At 37.2% G+C, this 21,153-nt stretch overlaps 1 protein-coding gene across 6 annotated transcripts; it reads right to left on the reverse strand.

Moving 5' to 3' along the window:
• Positions 1–1,226: 1,226 nt before the first annotated feature.
• Positions 1,227–21,153, reverse strand: LOC108670030 (DNA helicase MCM9). Of its 6 annotated transcripts, none has more exons than XM_047882184.1 (16): positions 21,130–21,153; positions 13,965–14,061; positions 11,843–12,090; positions 11,032–11,189; positions 10,497–10,637; positions 9,968–10,083; positions 9,285–9,369; positions 8,703–8,834; positions 7,759–7,885; positions 7,240–7,388; positions 6,031–6,141; positions 5,680–5,739; positions 5,268–5,383; positions 4,852–5,073; positions 4,084–4,307; positions 1,227–3,585 (listed from the first exon to the last, which is right to left on the reverse strand). In XM_047882184.1, exons 2-16 carry the CDS (start codon positions 14,006–14,008, stop codon positions 1,682–1,684), a joined length of 3,837 nt encoding a protein of 1,278 aa, XP_047738140.1. In that variant the 5' UTR covers positions 14,009–14,061; positions 21,130–21,153; the 3' UTR covers positions 1,227–1,681. The 6 variants fall into 6 exon arrangements, with proteins under 6 accessions (XP_047738140.1, XP_047738133.1, XP_047738132.1 ...); XM_047882177.1 differs by lacking the exon at positions 21,130–21,153 and adding an exon at positions 20,357–20,410; XM_047882176.1 differs by lacking the exon at positions 21,130–21,153 and adding an exon at positions 20,167–20,231.

Genomic DNA, 21,153 nt, shown 5'->3' on the forward strand with positions numbered 1-21,153 from the left:
TTGTCTACAGGTTATAATTATTTGTTTCATATGTGATCACAATAAACCTACTAAAAAGAAACCTTTTCCTATCACAATAAACCCTCAGCACCTCAGAGATGAAAACATTATAATAGTTTTTTTTTAACCGTGAGGCGCGAAAAATGGTTCTAATGGGTCGAGGCAACGAACAAGATGTCAAAATACGAGAGGAAAGTAGAATCTCAGCTGATGAAGTAAATACAAAGTACAGTATAAGAAATTACTTCCTCACTTCTCCCAACTGCGCATCGCATCCTTCACTTGCTGCCAAGTGATTTAGCCAGCGCACTTCATTTGCACCCATGGTTTAACTAGAATAAGGTTGACCCATCGGAAGCCCATTGGGGGGGGGAGGGGGGAAGCCCAGTTCGTTGTTCACCTGTGACGTCACTGATCTCAGTGACGTCACGGGCATTAACCAATCACCTAAATGCGATCAAACCAGTCAACCCATGGTTGAATTAATGTATTATTTCACCCATGAGTCAAACAATCCGTCATGGGAATGACGGGTTTGTTTACGTTTCTCGATCTACGTGACGTAACAAGAAAGCTGAACTGAGACGGAACTTCTCGCGGGTCAACCTTATATATTCAACCATGAGTTGCACCACTTTACCTGCGCAACAACTACATACCCCTAATATTTGCTAAGACTATTTTTCAACCATCTTATTATGTTGTGTGAATTTAGTTTTTGCATGATCTATTTTTGGCGAGCATTCCTCCTACTGTGCCCTTTTTATTTAGGGTTTTATAACTGGTCTCAAAGTTTTGAAATTGTTACATGCTCCTAATAGATTAAGGCCATCTCGTATCCGTTTTTCCTGTCATTTATTTCTGACTTCATTACGAGTGCAGATGACTGTGGATGCCGTAATATTTTATATTCTGTAGCATGCCTAACTACACCTGCTGCTGGTCACGGCCCTTGTCTTGTTCTTTTCCATCCGGAGCGAACAATTGGATGAAGATCGCTGATTTTGATGTCCGGTTATCCATTTTAAATTTTCACGCCTGGACCAAATCTAACTTCCACGAGTTCCTAGTGAAGAATTAAGAAGAACCAAACCTTGAAATTAAACATCTAATAAAATTTGTCAACCCTACCGTTAAATTTTTACTTAACCTATAACGTGTCATAGTCATCGGTCCTGACACGTCTTCTTAAGACATATTTGACAAAGGATAATTTCATAAGCTTATTACAGAAGTTCCATTTATTAAACGTTTTCATGGGGGACTACCAGGCTAAGTACCGATCAATTTGCAATTTATACATTGATGCGAAATTTTCATAGGATCCGCACTCCATACCACCACCATATATTAATCAAACGGGTGATACATCTGATGCTCCTCCCCAAGCAAGTTGGAGCGAGCCTCCCTCCAGACCTGGCAAAAACTTTTATAATATTTGAAAACCTACAAAAATTCAATTTCGTGAGATCATCAATAGGATTGAGAGCATCAGCAAAATGAGAGCATCGACTATAATGGCCTTCTATAAATTATTAAAATAAATAAACAACTATAATTTAGAATAATTGAAATAAATTTTAGACGAAATTAAAGCTCCTGACGTGAATATCGAATAACGAAATTAAAGCTACTGACGTGAATAAGTGAATAAGGTCGACCGATTTTCGACAGGAAAAACTCAAAAATTGAAGTCATCATCCAAATCTTGAGAACTGGCGAATTTATTGAAGGACTTGCACCTAGAAAAGCCGGCAGTAATCTTCACATCCTCAACCTTACTCTTCTCCACAAGTTTTTTAGCGCAAGGACTAGAGGATTTTATTAGTTCAAGTTTCTCAGTAGCTTGATCACAAGGCAAACTATTTACTGGATCATCTACTAGATCCTTTGGAATGAAAGCGAATCGTTTAAGCTTGGCAGAAATCGAATTCGATGACGCTGAACTGCGCGACACAGCGACAAGCTTGCAGCGAAGTTTTTGTCTGGAAGTGTGAGTAGCATTCTCCTCCCCAGCGTCTCCACAGCTGGAAGATTTCATGTCAGAGTCAGAGGACACCTCGAAATCTGGAGTTGAGTGGTCCATTTCAACACTGCGCCCGGGACCCGCACTTATCTGACCCCCACCTACTGCAGGCATTTTTTTCTTGGTAACCTCTTCGCTGATAGGATTAGCTTCAGGTGTGATATTCTTATCTGCAGCAGCTGCGGCAATGGTAACCAAAGTTGATCCTATGCCGCTACATTTGACTTTATGAGAGAAAGAGAATTTGCGGAGAAACGAACGAGCTTTCTGAGATAAACTGACTGAATCTAAGCTTGTCGATCTATCGAGATTCACTGGTTTCGTGTTTTGTGGTTCTCTGTCGCACAGGTGAAGAGAATCATTGCTTATTCCTTGTACGACATCGGGGCTGGCAGTCAACCTTATATCACAAGTTTCCTGGGCTATGATTTTGCGATCGTCCCTCGCGGCAAATTTTTCATCGCTTTTAACGTCCGATGCTTTTGTTTTCATAAAGTTACTATTACCAGAGGAATTATCCCCAGGAACGCCCCCGGGTACAGTCACACGGTGTTCATATTCGGGACGGATGGTGCAATGCGTTGTTTTTCGATCATTAGGAGTCCATCCATTGCTATCTTCGATTGTTCTATTATTAAAGTTTTCTTTAGACAAAGAAACCTTTTTCCCTCTTACCTGCCGGGATTTTTTGAAATTTGAATTGACACAAAATGGTGATTCCTCTGATTGTTTTCTCTTGGATGATATTTCATTACTCAATGTGTTAGGCTCAACTAAAGAACCATTAGAAATAACTGCATTATCTTTCTTCCCGCCACATACGTTAGGTGCAACGTTTCCTATCTCTTCAACGTTATTCACACTTCCAGCACTTTTGCGGGCATCTGCGATACTTTCAGAGTTTTTGTGCAGTTCGCTCTTAGCACTTTCAACGCCAAAAAGAGAGTCATCACCGACGCATGGAATATCAATTTCTGAGTCGGATTCTGTTGAACTGGCATGATTGGAGCTCGCTGACGAGATTTCGATGCACATTTTCTCCTCGGAACGTTCCTGTCGTTGTTTTCTGGTACGCGACGTTTTGAGCTTCGTAAAACATTTGCTGATACTTTCACTAGGGCTCTTTTGCTTTCTTTTAACTTTCTTCTTTGTTTTTTGTCGTGCCGAGGGTTTTTTATTCGTCACTAGAGCGGTTGAAAACAAAGGAACGTCTTCCAGTTCCTCGATGACATCTCTGCGCCGAGCGTCTTGCGTGGCGCAGGCAATAAATGCGGAGTTGCGAGAGGCTTGCACGCTAGAGAATTCGGGGTTCTGTGAGTGGGGAACGTGTCGTCCTGGCCGCAAGCTGAAGGAGTTACTGCCACGCTGCGTGTTAGAAACCGTGTCAGCAGGAAGACACTCTGCGGTCGTCGTTATCGTCGTGTGCTTCTCGGGGGCATCGGCAGCTTTAAGGATCTCGGCAAGCACGTCTTCTGATGCAAGGCGATCCTCTTCGTCGAGCCTGTTGGATTCTTCATGCCAAACTTCTTCTAATCCCAACCGAAGCAATAAAGATTTTGCTGCACATGCAAAAGCAAATAGAGATCAATCAATTGTTTATAATTATGTGGCCTACGGTGTAACCAATAATTCAAGGTACTTCTGAGGTTCTGATAACTCCACTGCAAAAACGATTACTTGATCAAGAAATGGAGGCTAGCACAATATAACACATTAGAGTGAGGTACATTGAAAACGTAGCAAGCCTAAAATGCAAATGAGCGTAGACAAAATGAAGTAGAAACTTGCGCATTTCTAGCAGTCATGTTTGGCAATTTCTTATTCTCAAACAATCTCTTTCCAATAAAGTTTATTACTGCATAGACAGTAGAAACCCATACTTCTTACCTTCAACCTTATCTTCAACAATTTGCGCTGTATTGTCGCAATAATTAGAAAACAACAAGATAAAGTAAAATTGGTTCAAAACAAATTTCAGGTAACCATCGTAGGAACAGTTTCATTTATGCAGACACACAAGGGATAAACTAAAGCCACAGTGATTTGAGGTGTATAACCTTGCTCTCTGTAGTGCATAATTGGCTCTAGAGGAAAACCGGAGTGAAGAGTGGATGTTGGATTGCGTGGCTGCTGGTCGCCGAAGACCGCGTACAGGGCAGCAGGTGTGGCGGCGGCGGCCTCCCAGAGACCCACAGCCACTACGGCGTCCTCGGTAGTGACCGTGTCACGCAGCATAAGTCTGGCGTGGCCTTGGCTTAGTCGAACGAGCGATTCCAATAATCTGAATGATGAAAACAATTAAATCAGCGATTCAATTTGTATACCAATCGACTGAGTATTGGTCATTAGATTTAATAGAAAAACAAGAGTCAAAAGAGGAGTTAATGGGTAGACCAGACAACTGGAATAACGTCAAAAGGAAAGAACAAAGATTTTACATTACAGTGCAGAGTTATAAGGCGAATAATAGGTAGGAAAAAAGAAAAAATCAAAGAAAATCTGTAGAGAAATGACCGCCATAAATAGTACTCTTGAGTATCCAAAGTTATGAACCCAAATCATAACGTGGACGGCACGTGGAAACTTAGAAACCCCACAAGGTTTACTGGACATTTTTTAATGAATATACAGAATCCTTACATACACAACATATCAGGCAGCAATGGCTATAAGCAAGGGAAAACGCCAATGCCTGACACCCATTGGCAGCGATGAATATAACGAATGAGAGCAATGAATAATTTCCGCGAAGAGAATAATATTCTTACTGCATTTAAAGCTCCAGGGCAAAGCGGGCAAAGCCAGCAAAGTTTTTCTTCACCCACCTGATGGTGGTTCTTGACTGATCGCGCCCGGCGCTCCTCCTCTGGAGCTGGTAGAAGTGGCTGAGAATCTCGTCAGCGGCTGCGGAAAGTTTAGGCTGAAGTTTCCTCACATACCGGAAATACGTGCGCATTTTGTCGAGGCTCCACAAGCCACTACTAACGACAGCGTCTGCAGGGAAGCGTCCCAGCGCTCCCTCAGATAGAATGTAGCTCGACACCAACCTGAGCACGTAAGTTTTTATCAGTGGTGCGGGATTTCAATCGCAGGACGTAATTCAGTTCAGAATTCGTTACGTGGGTTACTGCATATCAACGCAAATTTCGGCTTTCACCTTAATTAGCAGGGACTACAAAGATTTACAGTGAAATAATTGTCTATTCTATCAAGTTTAGTGCAAACAACGAATTCTCATTACTTGTCCCAGTTTGCATTCTCGGTATCCAAGAGAACAAGGATGAGGTCAAACCGCGAGAGTAATGGAGACGCCACGCCTACGTTCAGGTTCAGGGGCACAGAGAGATCATAGCGTCCCTGTCGGATGATTATTGTGAATAAATTCATAGTTAACCTAAAAATACTGATTTGTACTCGTCAACAAATTAGTACTCATTAATTACAATCGAGTTTATTGAACTATCAGAAGAGATCTCACTGAACGCAATGAATTTTGACCAAATAATTTAATTTACACGTTTACATTTCGTTATCGGCACTCAAGTCTGGAGGTCCCAATCATAAAATATTTAATGCATGAATAATATGAAGGCACACCATTGAAAATAATTTAAACATATTTATGTTGAAGCAAAACATATTTGACAGCTAACCTTGGGATTGGTCGCTGCAACGACGCTGCATCGAGTGTTCAGCTTGCACACCATCCCCGCCTACAGCCAAACACAATTTAATCCTCAGCAACATTATTGACTTACAGCTCATATATAAGAATTTTAACCTACCATTTGAAAGATGTTGAATAGTCATAGTGACGGCAAACTTAATGATTGTAATTACAGCCTGGGATTATATTAGACGCAGCAGTTCAATAACGACTGACGAAAATGCTATCAATTGCTTAAAAATCGTTATCTGCTCAAGACCACATATCATGAAATGAGAAATGAACTTCAGAAAGTATGATTGAAATGAAACATGAAGTATCGATAATTTGCAAGCACCTTGGCAACACTGATGGTCTGCTGCTCCATGGCCTCGTGAATAGCGGCGCGGTCGGCCTCCCGCACGCTGCTGAACTCGTCTATGCAGCACAAGCCCCCATCTGCCAGCACCTACAATACCAGTGTAGAATTGTACATACAAATGCAGGCTCATATCAGGAAACAGTTACACCCAAACTGCATGCGACTACTCGACCGCTTCATGACGGTGTAAAAAATTGTATACTCCACCAACGCCTCGTGCCTTGTGAGTAATAGTGATGCATAGTCAGTCCTCCTACACAAGCAAAAAGGTCCTAAATATATCCAAGTACTGGTTCACGTATTTAGCTCTATATTTCCCTTCTAACGGTCAAAATTATGTTCTTTATCGGGAATTCGAAGAGATTTGGGACTCAACGTCAGAGTCGTGCCAACGTGAGTGATTCTGGATTTTTCATAAAGCGTAAAATTAAAGCGCTCCCCAAATGTGTGATACGTTTTTGGTGTTATATCACGTTATATTTATAAAGTTTCACCTCTATTCGAAATGCATAATTTACTCTTAATATTTTTGGCAACTCGCTAAGTAATTTGCTAACATTTGATAAATTTGCATGATATGTAACGTGAAATTTTTAACAGTATGCGACTATGCGTCACAAAAGAGTTTGGTTTCATTTGATTTTCTGCAGCGAATAGTCAGGCGTTCAGGACAAGGCCAATTCGTACGTAGAGTGCCAATTCCAAGGCTCAGCAGATCACAACTAAACGCTGAATTACGCTCTGCAGGGTCAAATAGACTCACAACAATTAATATAATAATGATATGGTCGTTTCAAGATTTTATTCAGGCCAAACCGAGGACAACATGGTACTAAAAAAATCATCTTCCAGAATTCTTTAAATTCAATCCACGTGTTTCTAGATATATTCATACACAATATTTGTCAGTTTTTCAATGCTTCGTCAAACTCTAGGCAGTACACCTTTGGATTAAATAGCTATGATGCTATGGACAATGCCTGTACGAGCAAGGGATATATTTTTGGCATGAATATCCTTCGAGAAAGTAATCGCAATACGATGCAGGTGAGTTCCACAGTGAGCTGCTACGTCCAAAACGTCTACCAAGGACCCTGAGGTGAAAACTACTACGTCCGAAACAATTACTAAGGAGATCAAGGTCTACTATGTGCGAAACCTCCACCAATGAGTAAATAGGCTCACCAAGGCTCCTGCCTCAAGTCCCCAGTCGCCCCCAGGCTCCTTGACGGCGGCCACCGTGAGCCCTGCAGCCGAACTGCCCACGCCCGTCGTGAAGACCGAACGACTGCCGGCGCTACACGCCCACGACAGCAGCTGAGATTTGCCGGTGCCTGCACACATGTAGCAAGTGAATCAACTTTACCATACAGGGGGTCTCCTGTAAAAGGAAGACCAGGAAACCTCAACAAAAACTTTACCATAGAATGTGTTTTAGCAAAGTTCTGGGCTTTATCTGACTCTCAACGTATTACAATTTATCATGCAAAACTTTCAATCACAGTTTCTTGCTTAGACGGATATATTATGGTGTAATGAATTTATAATGCTCCACTTTCAAACGCATTTTATTGCTGAAACGGAAAAATTTAGGCGCTCATTCGTGATTCGATTCCAGTACAGTTGTATTGATGACTTAAGATGCTCACATTTGACAGTCATGTTAGCAACCTAAAAAATTAGGATGAATACAAATGAATGTACCAGGATCTCCGACAAGCAGCAGATGAGGCTCCCCTCTGACGCGGTTGCCTCCGCCGCCACACACACGTTGCACCCCACCACACAGCACCACCGCTACCGCAAGCTTTACCAGGTACAGCCCGTAGATCTGAAAATTTATCATTAATTTATTGAATCTAAAACGCTGAATTTACCATCGAAAATGGGACATAGGGAATTTATTTTTTCTTTTTAAATTAGCGAGAAAAGCCGACTAACTTACCAGCCAATGTTGTTATAATCTTTGGAACTGCATTTATAATCTTATACTAATTTTAATTCATTTTCTACCGATTAAGATTTTCTGAATTTAAACAGGCGAAATTCCTGTAATCAGTTTATACATAACAAACCAATAATCACTTTAGTACTCGATTTTCTGCCTCGAAATATCAATAATTTACAAATGAAGTGTAACTTAATAAATTCTAGAATTATTAGATATGTAAGTAATTTAGCCGCTTCGACTACAGTGAGCATCAACAAAAACCGCGCCACTATTGATTCGAGAAAACTAAAAGAAATTCATTTAATTTGCTAATCGGCTTCATTTTAAAACCGAGGCAATAACAATGGGGGAAATAATTATCGTAGATGAAAAGCCAGATAATGGCGTGCGTTGCTTCCACTTGAAAAATGGGAGGCAAAGGGTAGTATTTCCTAGCAGCTAAAAATTAAAAATTACATATCTAAGGACTTGAACGCGATGAGGTCTCCTCCAAACGCGACTAAAACAGTTACACCATAAAACTTAAAAAATTTTAATGTATAAAATATAAGCAGGTTAGCCCGGTATCACGAAAAGTATCCTGGCTACGCGCTCGTGCAAATCCCCCCAGTGTATTTGCCGTGCCAGGCTTCAAATATAAACACAAATACAGACAAATATGAATAAGATTTCTGCGCAGGCGATGAAGGCAGAAGACCTGGGGACAGACGGAGGCAAGCAGCACGTCTCGGCCGCAGAGAGGCTTGTGCTTGTAACGGCTCCAGAATTCCTGAAATTCTGCCTCTTGCTCGGGCTTGATTGCCGCGTTGCCTTCATGTTTGTTCCGCACCTTTCAATATTAAAAACAGTTCAAAATGAAGATAGTTAAGGAGAGCTTAGAACTATCAAGGTCAATTTAATTAGTTATCAAAAGTTAATGAATGAAAATGCTTTTGCAAGAGTACACACAAAGAAGATCATTCACCGAGAGATTTTTCAATAATGAAAATCGGAAAATCTCAGCAATAATCACATAAGTAGTTATAAAAGTTAATTTAGTGAATAAAATTACGACATTAATAATTCCATTCCAAACAATTTGAAATTAGGCATTACAATTACTATCATGAATACGTTGACAATATTTGAATACAACACAAGATTAAAGGCATAACAGATTTTTTGATTGGCAGCAGGTGATGACAAATCCAATTGGTGGAACTTAATGTAGGAAAAATAAAGGCCAATAATTGAGCGATACTTCTCGTGTAACGTGAGCTGAAGAAAGCAGGACACTCACGGTGACGTTGTTGGCTTTGATGACGACCTCGACGGAGGGTCGCGCGTCGCGCGCCACGGGCCGCCAACGCCTCACCACAGTCCCGCTGCAATCCAACACGAATATTACAACCAAGGAGACCTTCACTTAGCTAGATCTTGCTTAAGAAAAATAATTTTTGCCACAATAAAAATTTCAAACAAAACATATACCTTAGTTTTTATAGGGCTTTTCACCAACAAATATCATTTGGGACGTATGAATAAAAAAGAATGTTCAAACAATTGATTTTATCAATCAGAATGTTATTAGCTTTGATAGTTCGAATAAATAAAATAAAATTCTTGGTATTTCGATAATTTGTAAATTTCACATGTAGATCAACTTTATTTGGTTTGTTTACTTGGTTTAAAGCTTGATTTAAACTCATGTTTTCATGACTAATGTCTTAAAAATGGGCAAAAAATTTCGGCTATGCACCACATCGCCACAACCAGGCATGCTTATGCACCACTCCAAGACATCATCCCCAGGTCTACTTACGCACCACTCCAAGACATCATCCCCAGGTCTACTTCTGTCTCTTATACACATCTAGATGTGTATAAGAGACAGGAGGTCTACTTACGCACCACACCAAGACATCATCCCCAGGTCTACTTACGCACCACACCAAGACATCATCCCCAGGTCTACTTACGCACCACACCAAGACATCATCCCCAGGCTTGCAGGAATCGACTAAGTCGTAGTGGAGCGTCACCCACACGCTCTGGGGGAGGCTGTTGCCCGCACCTCCTGCACCAGAGCTCGTTGGTTCCTGGCAAGGTAAGTAATCTGTTGATCAAGATAAAATATTTTGACCAGTGTACTTGTACTAATCATTGCTGACACATCAAGAGTTGCATTCATTATTGGATCCAAACTCTGTAAATAAAGTTTTATTGCAAAAAATTCTATTTAAAAAATTAGTGTACTTGAATGCAGGAGACGTGCATGAGCAAAAACAAATGCATCATGTTACTACAAATTTAACACTGGAATATTAAATAAGAATTGAAAAACACTACTATGACAGTGAAAGTATATAAAAGAGACATGCATGACATCATTTCCCCGTGCCACGCTCAAATTACGGCCTCAGGCAAAATAGTATTCTTAAATACACAAGAAAAAATTGATAAATGATAACCACATTTCCAAAAATAAAAAGACATCTAAAGTCTCACCCACCTGCAATTTTACTTCCTGGTAATCAATCGTGTGTTGAGCATCAGGCAATACGGCAGATGAGAAATTTTTGGAATAACAGTTGATGTGAGGGTTGGTGCAGTGCAGGGGCTTGCTCGCGGCGTAGTACTGGTCATGATCGCCCTGTAACAATGACAAGCTTTTGGGCAAAGTTGGACTAGAGTGGCATTTGCTGCACACAGTACACTCCAGCAGAGTAGTACACCATATCAGCAAAATACAAGATATTTCTACAGTAGAATAAAAATGTTAACACTTGGAATAAACTGGATATATATAAACTTAATCCTACATTAATATAATGAGAAGAGTGTAAATGGGACATAAATTTATTGTTATTTAAATTTCTGAAAAAGATGCCTGCTGAGCTGTTTAGGACACAAAGCATAATATTTTGGGGGGCAACAGTATTTGCCAGTGTCTCAAATTTAATGGAAAGCAATTACGGGTCGAATAAGTCAAATGAAAATTCCTTTTCACGAAATTGCAAACATAAGAAATGCCAAAGATTTCCCACCTTAACCTCCACAGGATGTTTACAAGCGTCGCAAGTATACAGAAGAGTGTGACGCAGCAGCCGAGGTGCCGTTACCCTCACCACCGTGCCAGAGAAGCTGAGCAGGGAGCCAATATCAGCTGATCTTGGAACACGAGTTTCTGCAGGACATGGAACACCTGAAATGCAACAACTCATTAGGCAATGATTAGGTATCTTCAAACATTTGTATAAGATTGATAGCAAAGAATACTCCGAAAAATACAATAGAGGAAGAGATTTATACTGCACAAACTAGGCATGGTAATTAACAACATGAGACATTCACTGCCAGTTATACCAATACAAGACACACCTGACATACGCCATATTTAAAAAAATTTGCTACAGACATGAATAAATTAGTTAATTTCATACTAAACTATAAAAAATCTTTAAGGAACCTAATGACCAAAATCATTTCAAAGGCATTTCGAATAAGGGGTCAGACAAAAATATATCCAATCACGTTCCTAATTTACCCTCTAACATTCAGAGGAGAGCAGACCTCTGTTCCATATCCACAACATTCTTATAATATCACTTTAAAACTACAGTGGTTGCATGCAATAAACCGACCAGAACCGACCGACCTACAGCCTTTTTATTCAGTTTCGTTACAGTCGAATTTCATAGGCATGGATTAAATACATATGTAGTCCACGTGACCACTTCAGGGGTAAATAACGGTAAGTATAAATAAACGGGTAATAACATAAATGTATTAATGTTAAAGTCACAGAATATGTATAGGTATAGTGATCATATTTAGTAATAATATCTGATGACTCACCAACAAGTCTTGGATGAACATCTTTTTTCACATCCAGGATCTCAACATCAACATCACGCAAACCATGCTTAGTCATCAATGCTGTTCTTTCTGGTGAAGCAGAAGCATGGTCATTGGCTGCTTTGAGAACTAGGAGGAGATCTTTCTGCACTTGAATGATAGCATCACTAAGAACTGGCAGCAGACGTTCTGGCTTGGATAGGAGTGCTTCAGCCACCTCCACATGTTGCTGCATCAGGGGCATGAAACTGAAATGAATGGAATAAATGAATTCAAATTGCATCAGACTGATTGTGCCTGGTGATGAAATAGGTTCAAAACTATTTAATGTACTTCGTCGACCAGACATGAAATAATTATACTTTTATGGCACAATTAGATCCCTATAAAATCTCATTATAATCTTGACTGTTATATCTCTGCCTCAGCCTATGCAATATCTGACTTTTAACTATACTTTGGAAAGTTAATTATAAACATAGGGAGGTGGTATGTGAAGTGATATGAAAAAAGTAAAAAAATGCATGAATCCAATGCAACAACAATTGAGCATTAGGGGCATAACCATATATAAATGATAAAAGACATTTACTTCAATGTTTTCCTTTTCTACTGCCTGAGATTCCAACATTCTGACAATCTTATGAGAGATGGTCATGCTGCAAATCAAGAGACCACCCTTCATCACATGAAATATAAATTTTAATAGATTTCAAAAAAGTACCCTAAAATTAAATTACTAATAAAATAAAATTTCAAGAATACCGGTATGATCAGGAAATAAATCAGCAAATCACCATAACAGAGAAAGTGGAGAGTATAAAAAGGTAAACTTAGTGGGAACCAAGGGTAGGTATACCGGTAGGTATATATATTCTTATATTGGGGATAAACTTTTGCACCTTTTTCGAGACAAACATATGAACACTTCAGGCTAATAAATTAGCCTGAAGTATTCATTTAATTGTGACAACTCAGGAGAGTGATGGAGTTAAATGCACTGTACTCATCTGTGTACTAAATGAAGATATAAACCTATTTACAACACTTCTCTTTAACTTCACTTCTTGTTTGTCTGTCTGTCTGTCTGCTACAAATCTTATAATCAAAATTTAACACACTTCTACTTATCCTAGCAATCTGAAATTTTGCACACTTGCGTAAAGTTGGAGACAATGCATGAATCAAATGATAAAATAAATGATTTTAAAATTTAATTTTTTTAATATTAAAAAAATTGAAAAAATAATTTTGTCAGATACAAATCTTACCAAACTCATATTTGACACACTTTTACCTGTCCAATTGATCTGAAATTTAGCACACTTGTGTGAAGTCGGAGGCAATGCATGAATCAATTGACAGAATAAAAAATTTTGAAACAAAATTTTATAGGTATATTAAAAAATTTAAAAATTAATTTTGTTAATATTCAAAAATTAAATTTTATGAGAATTTCATTGTTCATCTGTAACATTGGAGACACCGGATTTGTTGGAAGTGTTGTATTTAAAATGATTTTTTAAGCGTAAATTATTTATATCTTCATATGGCCTTGTAAATTTGGTCATACTTACTATACATTTGCCAATTATTTGTTCATAAATAATTTAAAAGCAAAGACAGTTCCAAGTATATTCACCATATGTTCAATGAAAATGTTCATCAAAAATTGGACCCACTTTAAACTACTTTTTAAAGTGTTGTCTTTTTAAAGACAACACTTCCAAAGAATCCAGTATCTCCAATCTTACAGATGTACAATGAATTTCTCATCTAATTTTCACATTGCCTCTGACTTCACACAAGTGTGCAAAATTTCAGATCAAAAAGACAGGTAAAAGTGTGTCTGATATCAGTTATAAGATTTGTAGCTGGCAAAATTATTTTTTCAATTTTTTTAATATTGAAGAAAAAAAATTTTTTTTTAATTTTTAAAATCTTTTATTTTGACATTTGATTCATGCATTGTCTCCAACTTTACACAAGTGTGCAAAATTTCAGATCGATAGGATAAGTAGAAGTGTGTTAAATTTCGATTACAAGATTTGTAGCAGACAGACAGACAGACAGACAGACAAGAAGTGAAGTTAAAGAGAAGTGTTGTAAAAATTGGACCCACTTTATTTCTATGGAATAAAAGGTAGAAGCAGAAGATGACTTCATCAGCAGTAGGATGTCAGCAGCATGATGATCTATGAGGAAGGATCCAAATACATCTGAAAAAAATTTCAAAATTAGTATCGTCACCCAAGCACAATAAAAGGTATCAACCAATTTTGAACATAAACTAAATAGTTAGATTTTCAAATTTTTTTTTACAAATTAAGGAAAAAATGTTTCAAATGGTCTTTAGGTTTAATAAAAACAAATGCCAATAATTCCCAAAGTGATGGAATAGCATTAGAAATGTGCAATTATATTAAGGAAGGGTACCAACAATTCATAAAATATTGAAAAGAGATTATGTCTAAAAATGTCAGGAACCATCTCAGATTCCAGGCTTCCAGCAGTTAAATTTCTACAGCAACACTATTAATATTTTTAATTGAAGTTGACTGGAGACCCAGTTGCAGGAAATGAGAGATTTTTTTAGTAGACTTAGGACTAGTTGACTCATCCCGATATTTCCTAGATGAATTAATTCTTATTTAATAGTTAGTGCTAGTGGCATGATCAAATGTTGCTTATGATAAAATGTACAGTACTGTTTGTAATCAAATTTTTGCAGAACATGACATATAGAGCTGCAGATTTACTGCAGCCTGTATGCTGTAAGAGACCTTATTCTTATCTGTCAACTAATATATAATTGTTGGTAAGATCAATTGCTATGTTGAGTGGTGATTGGTGAACAAGACATAATTTAGAAAGAAATTCATTTTCAATTTCCTGATCTAGTTAGAAAGTTATTCAATATCCATATGATAAGTCAAGTATGCATGATGGTGATACATTGTTGCTGGCCAGGGATTTATCTACCTTTCAAACCACAATTTGAGCTTCCCCACAAGATTCCCACCAGGGAATTATCTGCTATCTAAATGTTAAACAAACTGTAACATAGGCCTAAGGCTACAGCTATGACATTCCAAATGTAACAAAAATTCATCACCTTAGTCTTAGTTGTAAGATATCATTCATAAGTAGAAAAATTCCAATCTAGCCTACGTGGCCGGTTGGTCATTCCATGCCAAGTGGTCTAACCCTTCCCACCATCATGTCACCAATTTTCTTCAAATTTTAACTGTAGCGCTAGTGAAGTGCTAAACTAAGTTTCCCAAAATATTAGGCCTCTGGCTGCAATGGTTGCTTTTCTAGAGCCCCTTGTCTGAAGGGTAGTCAGTCCACATGCAAGCACCATTGGACAAAATGCCATTTTTGGGGTCCAATAAAATTGAAACTAATTTATAAAAATGGCTGGTATATTGAGATCCTCTACAGTTTTTGGTGCTGATTCTGATAAAATTACTTTTAACACTAAACAAGTTGACTTGAAATGTACCTCAAAATTTGTTTAGACTTGACGCAAAAAATTTTGACCAATATTTAGACTGCAACAATTTCTTTGCAGATCAAGATATGGACTTGAACTTTTGAACAAGCTTTATACTTGTGCTGGACATAATATAGCCAGATTTTCAGCTTCCCAGACCCTATAGCTGTCCTGCAGGATCTCTTCAAATTTGTCAAGGTCAGCACAAATGGTCAAATTTACCAAAGTTCAAAGCCAGTTGCTAAAAGATAGTCAGCAAAATCTGCTTGTGCATAGTATCATCTAAAAGAAAAAATCTTGCTCTACAAGGCCTACGTATGTATTCTTTTTTTGCAACGCGACCATTAAGTATTTATTTACTCAGGTCAAAATATGTTATTTTTGTATACACGATATGCTAATTTTTCTTCATTTCCAGGAATTTAAATCTTTTTTTTTTTTTTTTTTTTTTTTTTTTTTTTTTTTTTTTAAATTTAAATCTTAATAGTCACTTATAATTACTGATATAATTTTATTTTCATTCATATATTATTCATTGATTGGTAAATCATTTATTGTGCATTGTTATCAATTTGATTGTGCCACCATATGTGAATATTGTAGCTTAATAAAATTTAATAAAAAGTATTTACCAGCTGTTTACCATTCAATTAAAGATGTCAGAAATTAATAAATAAGAAGAATTGGCCCCTTGTTCAGTTGGGAAACATGCTGCTGCATCAAAGTGCCATGTTATCTGCTATGCTAAGACTGGATTCAAACCTTTTGCTGATTTTGCAGAATATGACCAGAATTACTGGTTTCACGTTCAGAAGCAAAACTTGACAAAAATTCCATCATTTGCTTCCACCATGAAGCCATTATACTAACTGAATATCAATTCCTGCCAGGGTTGGTGATTTTTTTATTAAAAAAAAATCAACAAAATAAAAAATCAATGATTTTTTTCAATTTTTCGATTTTTTTGTGATTTTTTTTTATTTATATGATTTTTTTTATTAGCTTTTTTTGTCTTTTTGAAAGGTCATTTTTTATGTTGCAATTAGCCTACTAACAATAACAGTACCGTATATGTATCATAATAGATGGCTAAAAATTTCACTTATTGCCTTCAATAATGGCCAACAGGCCAAGGTGGTGTTTACCACTTAGGGATTTTTGGGTAAACAATTATTGAGAAGTCTATTCATTAGCTTTGTAAAGTTTGTATGGAGCAAGGTACCAAGCTAAATATTGACCATTTAAATGGTTTCAATATACAAGAACACTTCAGGAATGTGGATCTTCTAAACGTTGAAGAGTCACATAACAGATACCAGTAGGTAGCTGATAGCACAGTGCACAACACTATCAATAGATCTACTAGTTTTATGTCATATAAACGTACCAGACTCTACCCTTTATACACACTGACTAGTATAGTGACTGAGTGACTGACTGCACTGTTCACATTTAATTCAGACCAATAAACCAATACTAAATATAAACTGAATGATAACCAAACAAACCTCAAATGACTTGAAACAATACTTATGTTATGAGAATAACACTGTTTGAAATAAACATGTGCACAATTTAAACATTTTATTTCCATTAACTGCATTTAATTATTTTATATGTAGTTTTATAATTGTAACTGTTTTGTTTCTAGTTTTAAATTCACATATTTAAGGATTGAAAGTAATTATTTTAATTAGAATTACTAGTATTAGGGTGGAAAATCTTTCTAATTGCCTAAAAGGTCAATACAATCTCAACCAACCCTTCTTATATAAGCTAGCTAACACATGTAAATTGTATGTGATTAATATATAATAGTCAAATTGTTAAAGACCTTATAAAGCCTTATAAGAATTATAAGCCTTATAAGAATTAGCTAAGCTGCTAGCTATGTTATATGTACAATGTATTGCAACACTTGATGCCTCTCTACCAAAAACATACAATTCACCGGAACATAATATACACTAAGACTAAAGGCAACAGGTTTATATTCCAATTTTTCATAGTACATTTACACTTTACCATGAATAACAATACCTCAAAATAAATTGAAGACTGCCACTCAATATATTTAAATGGGTATATAAAAAAATATTTAAAAAATAGAATATAAATATCATAATTTTTTTTATATAAAAATCAAGTGATTTAATCACATGATTTAATCAGTTTGATTTAATTATTGCCAACCCTGATTATAAGTGACTGTTAAGATTTAAATTCCTGGAAATGAAGAAAAATTAGCATATCGCATATATATAGTCAGATGGGGTAAGACAGGACCGAAATCTCTAACAAGCATGGAGCATCTATACCATGAATAAATAAAAAACCCTAAACCTATCACAAGGTGTAGTTATGCAATGGGCTTCTAAGCTACAACTCAGGCTTTCTGCATACAACATAGTTTTCTGTACAGATTAAAAAAAGTGAGCTGGTCCCATCTTACCCCACTGGGGTAAGATGGGACCGGGCATGGGGTAAGACAGGACCAACAGGTAATTCTTGTGTTACAAGGTTTTTAATAGGTAAAAGTACAAACCTGATAAATTCATTATTTGCATAAGAGGGTTGAAACAAGCACTGAAATGACATGCAATGATTGCTCTAACATATTCTTCTATCAAATTAAATTCAGTGCAATTAGAATGCATGATATGGGCTGGTCCTTTCTTACCCCATGAAGGCTGCGATCCTGTCTTACCCCATTTGACTATACAAAAAATAACATACGTATTTTGACCTGAGTAAATAAATACTTAATGGTCATGTTGCAAAAAAAGAATACATTAGTAGGTCTTGTAGAGCAAGATTTTCTCTTTTAGATGATACTATGCACAAGCAGATTTTGCTGACTATTTTTTAGCAACTGGCTTTGAACTTTGGTAAATTTGACCATTTGTGCTGACCTTGACAAATTTGAAGAAATCCTGCAGGACAGCTATAGGGTCTGGGAAGCTGAAAATCTGGCTATATTATGTCCAGCACAAGTATAAAGCTTGTCCAAAAGTTCAAGTCTATATCTTGATCTGCAAGAAAATTGTTGCAGTCTAAATATTGGTCAAAATTTTTTGCTTTGAGACAAAACAAATTTTGAGGTACATTTTGAGTCAACTTGTTTGGCTGAATTTTGCATCAGTAATAAAAGTAATTTTATCAGAATCAGCAACAAAAACTGTACAGGATCTCATTATACTAGCCATTTTTATAAATTAGTTTTAATTTCATTGGACCCCAAAAATGGCATTTTATCCAATGGTGCACGCACGTGGACTCAGGACTGACTACCCTTCAGACAAGACAAGGGGCTCTAGCCTATAGATCAGCAACTATTGCAGCTAGAGGCCTAATATTTTGGAAAACTTAGTTTAGCACTTCACTAGTGGTCAAGTGCTACAGTTAAAATTTGAAGAAAATTGGTGACATGATGGTGGGAACTTTTTTCAGTTTTAGACCACTTGGCATTGCCAGGCATAGAATGACCCCAGTCTGGGTCTGGGTCCAGGTTTTAGATAGTACCGTCTACTTACTCTACTAGATGGTTTATCTGCGTCTACTAGGCACTAGGCAGCATCTAGTGTCTAGTGTCTACAATAGTCAATAGGTACTCAGGATTCAGAAAAAGGGAAGAGCAAGTTGAGGTGGGCAAGTTCCCTAAATCGAAATGGAAAATTGGGCAGAAGCTAACCTAGAATTTGAAAGAAATGTCTGTGAATCTGGCTATTGGCTAATTTAACCTGGTCCTAAGGCCTTTTTTTCTACTTCTTTATGAAAAAGTAAAACTCCCTTTTTACATTTTTCAAACCTGATTTTCAAAAATCACTAGTAAAAAAATTGCTTCAACCTGCTTATCCTGCTATAGCCTACTGCTAGGCTGCAAGTCCTGCAACAAACCATTATGCTTAATAAAATAAAAAAGTAAATACTACCTACCAGGCTACCTCAAGCGCAAGGCTCAATTCCTTAAGTTAAAGACTCCAAATATTTAATAATACTTTAGTAGAGCTTGTAAACATGTTGATGAACTTATTAATAAGTACCTAATAATTTCCCAAATCATCATAAAATGCTCATTGTCACAGGTTACTTGTCATTACCTACCTAGTTTCATCTTACCTACCTAGTTTCATGAAAGACTTAGGTACGTTAAAGGTACCTACTACCTACTATATGCTAAAATAATCTTACCTTTTGCCTTAATTCTTCTTGGTTCAGGGAGGTTAACCATTACTTTATGGGTCATTATGAGTTATGACATCGACATGTGTTATGACTTAGGTATGACAGCAAGTCGGCAACAATTACTTAGGAGTTGAAGCTCAGGCCTCTGAGTCTGAGATGTAGTTTGGTTTAAACATCTAATGATAAGATTTAAATTATAATATCAATCATTTTTCTAGCAAACATAATTTCCAAAATGGATTCAGATTAGTGAAAAATACTGACATAAGCAACCATTGCCAAAGACTGGCAAATAGGAATTCCAAACTTCATAGTTCAGAACTTCAGAGTTCAGACTTCAGAGGACTCTCTCTTCACAGTTTATAAAATACCAACAATTTTGAAAGTCGCGCGGTCGCCGTAGTGTTACCTGAAGAGCAAAGACTATAGCACATAATAGCAGTATAGCTAGCATGTGGGATCTAGCGTGAAGGGAAAATTCTGCTATAATATGTTTGATAATACAAGGAAGGACTGAAAAACGCAATCATAATCAATAGAAGATAATCAAGTCGAACCCAACACAATAGGCTGTTAAGCTCGAGCAGGTGTTTGGCAAGAGTCAGACCTCGCAGGGACGCACGCACCACGCCGTTAGCCTTACCACGTCTAGTCGTCTTACACATATAATTAGTGGGCAATTTTTCGTTTTCATGATTTCAAATTGTCGCGTTATCAGGAATTAAATATATTTTTTTCTGAGAAGTAAAATCTAAAATATGCAACCCAAAACCGTCGTGCATCCGTAGCAGCTTTCGGAGGCAATTCCATATAAAGAGCAATATCATACTTACGAATTAAAATCAACTGTCTACCGGTAGACGACCGGTCCGACACTTCAGCGAACTCGCGTGCGAACTCGCCTGCGAGCTCGAATGGAAAACCTAACTTAATTTTCAACTCTGGCACGCATAACTCCTTCAATTATGAACGGATTTTATTCAAATTTGAAATATAAGTAGATAATATCAGTACGCTGCGGTGAGTATTTTTTTCAAATTTTTTCATCGATAACTTTTTTTTTAATACGGAAAATCTAACTTAATTTTCAACTCTGGCACGCATAACTCCTTCAATTATGAACGGATTTTTTTCAAATTTGAAATATAAGTAGATAATATCAGTACGCTGCGGAGGGTATTTTTTCAGATTTTTACGTCAATTACTTTTTGTTAATGCCACAAAATACTGAAACTTGACCTGACTAGGACCTAACCTGCGAGGTGAACGTGAAGTTAGGAAAAAAAATACTCACCGCAGCGTACTGATATTATCTACTTATATTTAAAATTTGAATAAAATCCGTTCATAATTGAAGGAGTTATGAGTGCCAGAGTTGAAAATGAAGTTCGAGCTCGCAGGCGAGTTCGCACGCGAGTTCGCTGAAGTGTCGAATCGGTCGGTAGACGTCAAAGTAAGGTTGCGGATAACCCAGCAAACCATCAACCAGTAATTGTGGGCTTGCTGCATTCTACTTCAATACAGTTCTAGGACGGGCTGGACAAATTATCTCTACAACTTCAAAGCTTGTTAATGAACACTAATCTTTTGACGAATGAGAACGTACCTGTTTCGTTTAATTAAAGCCTCC

Source organism: Hyalella azteca, unplaced genomic scaffold, assembly GCF_000764305.2.
Source record: "Hyalella azteca isolate HAZT.00-mixed unplaced genomic scaffold, Hazt_2.0.2 contig1314, whole genome shotgun sequence".
Classification (NCBI taxonomy): domain Eukaryota; kingdom Metazoa; phylum Arthropoda; class Malacostraca; order Amphipoda; family Hyalellidae; genus Hyalella; species Hyalella azteca.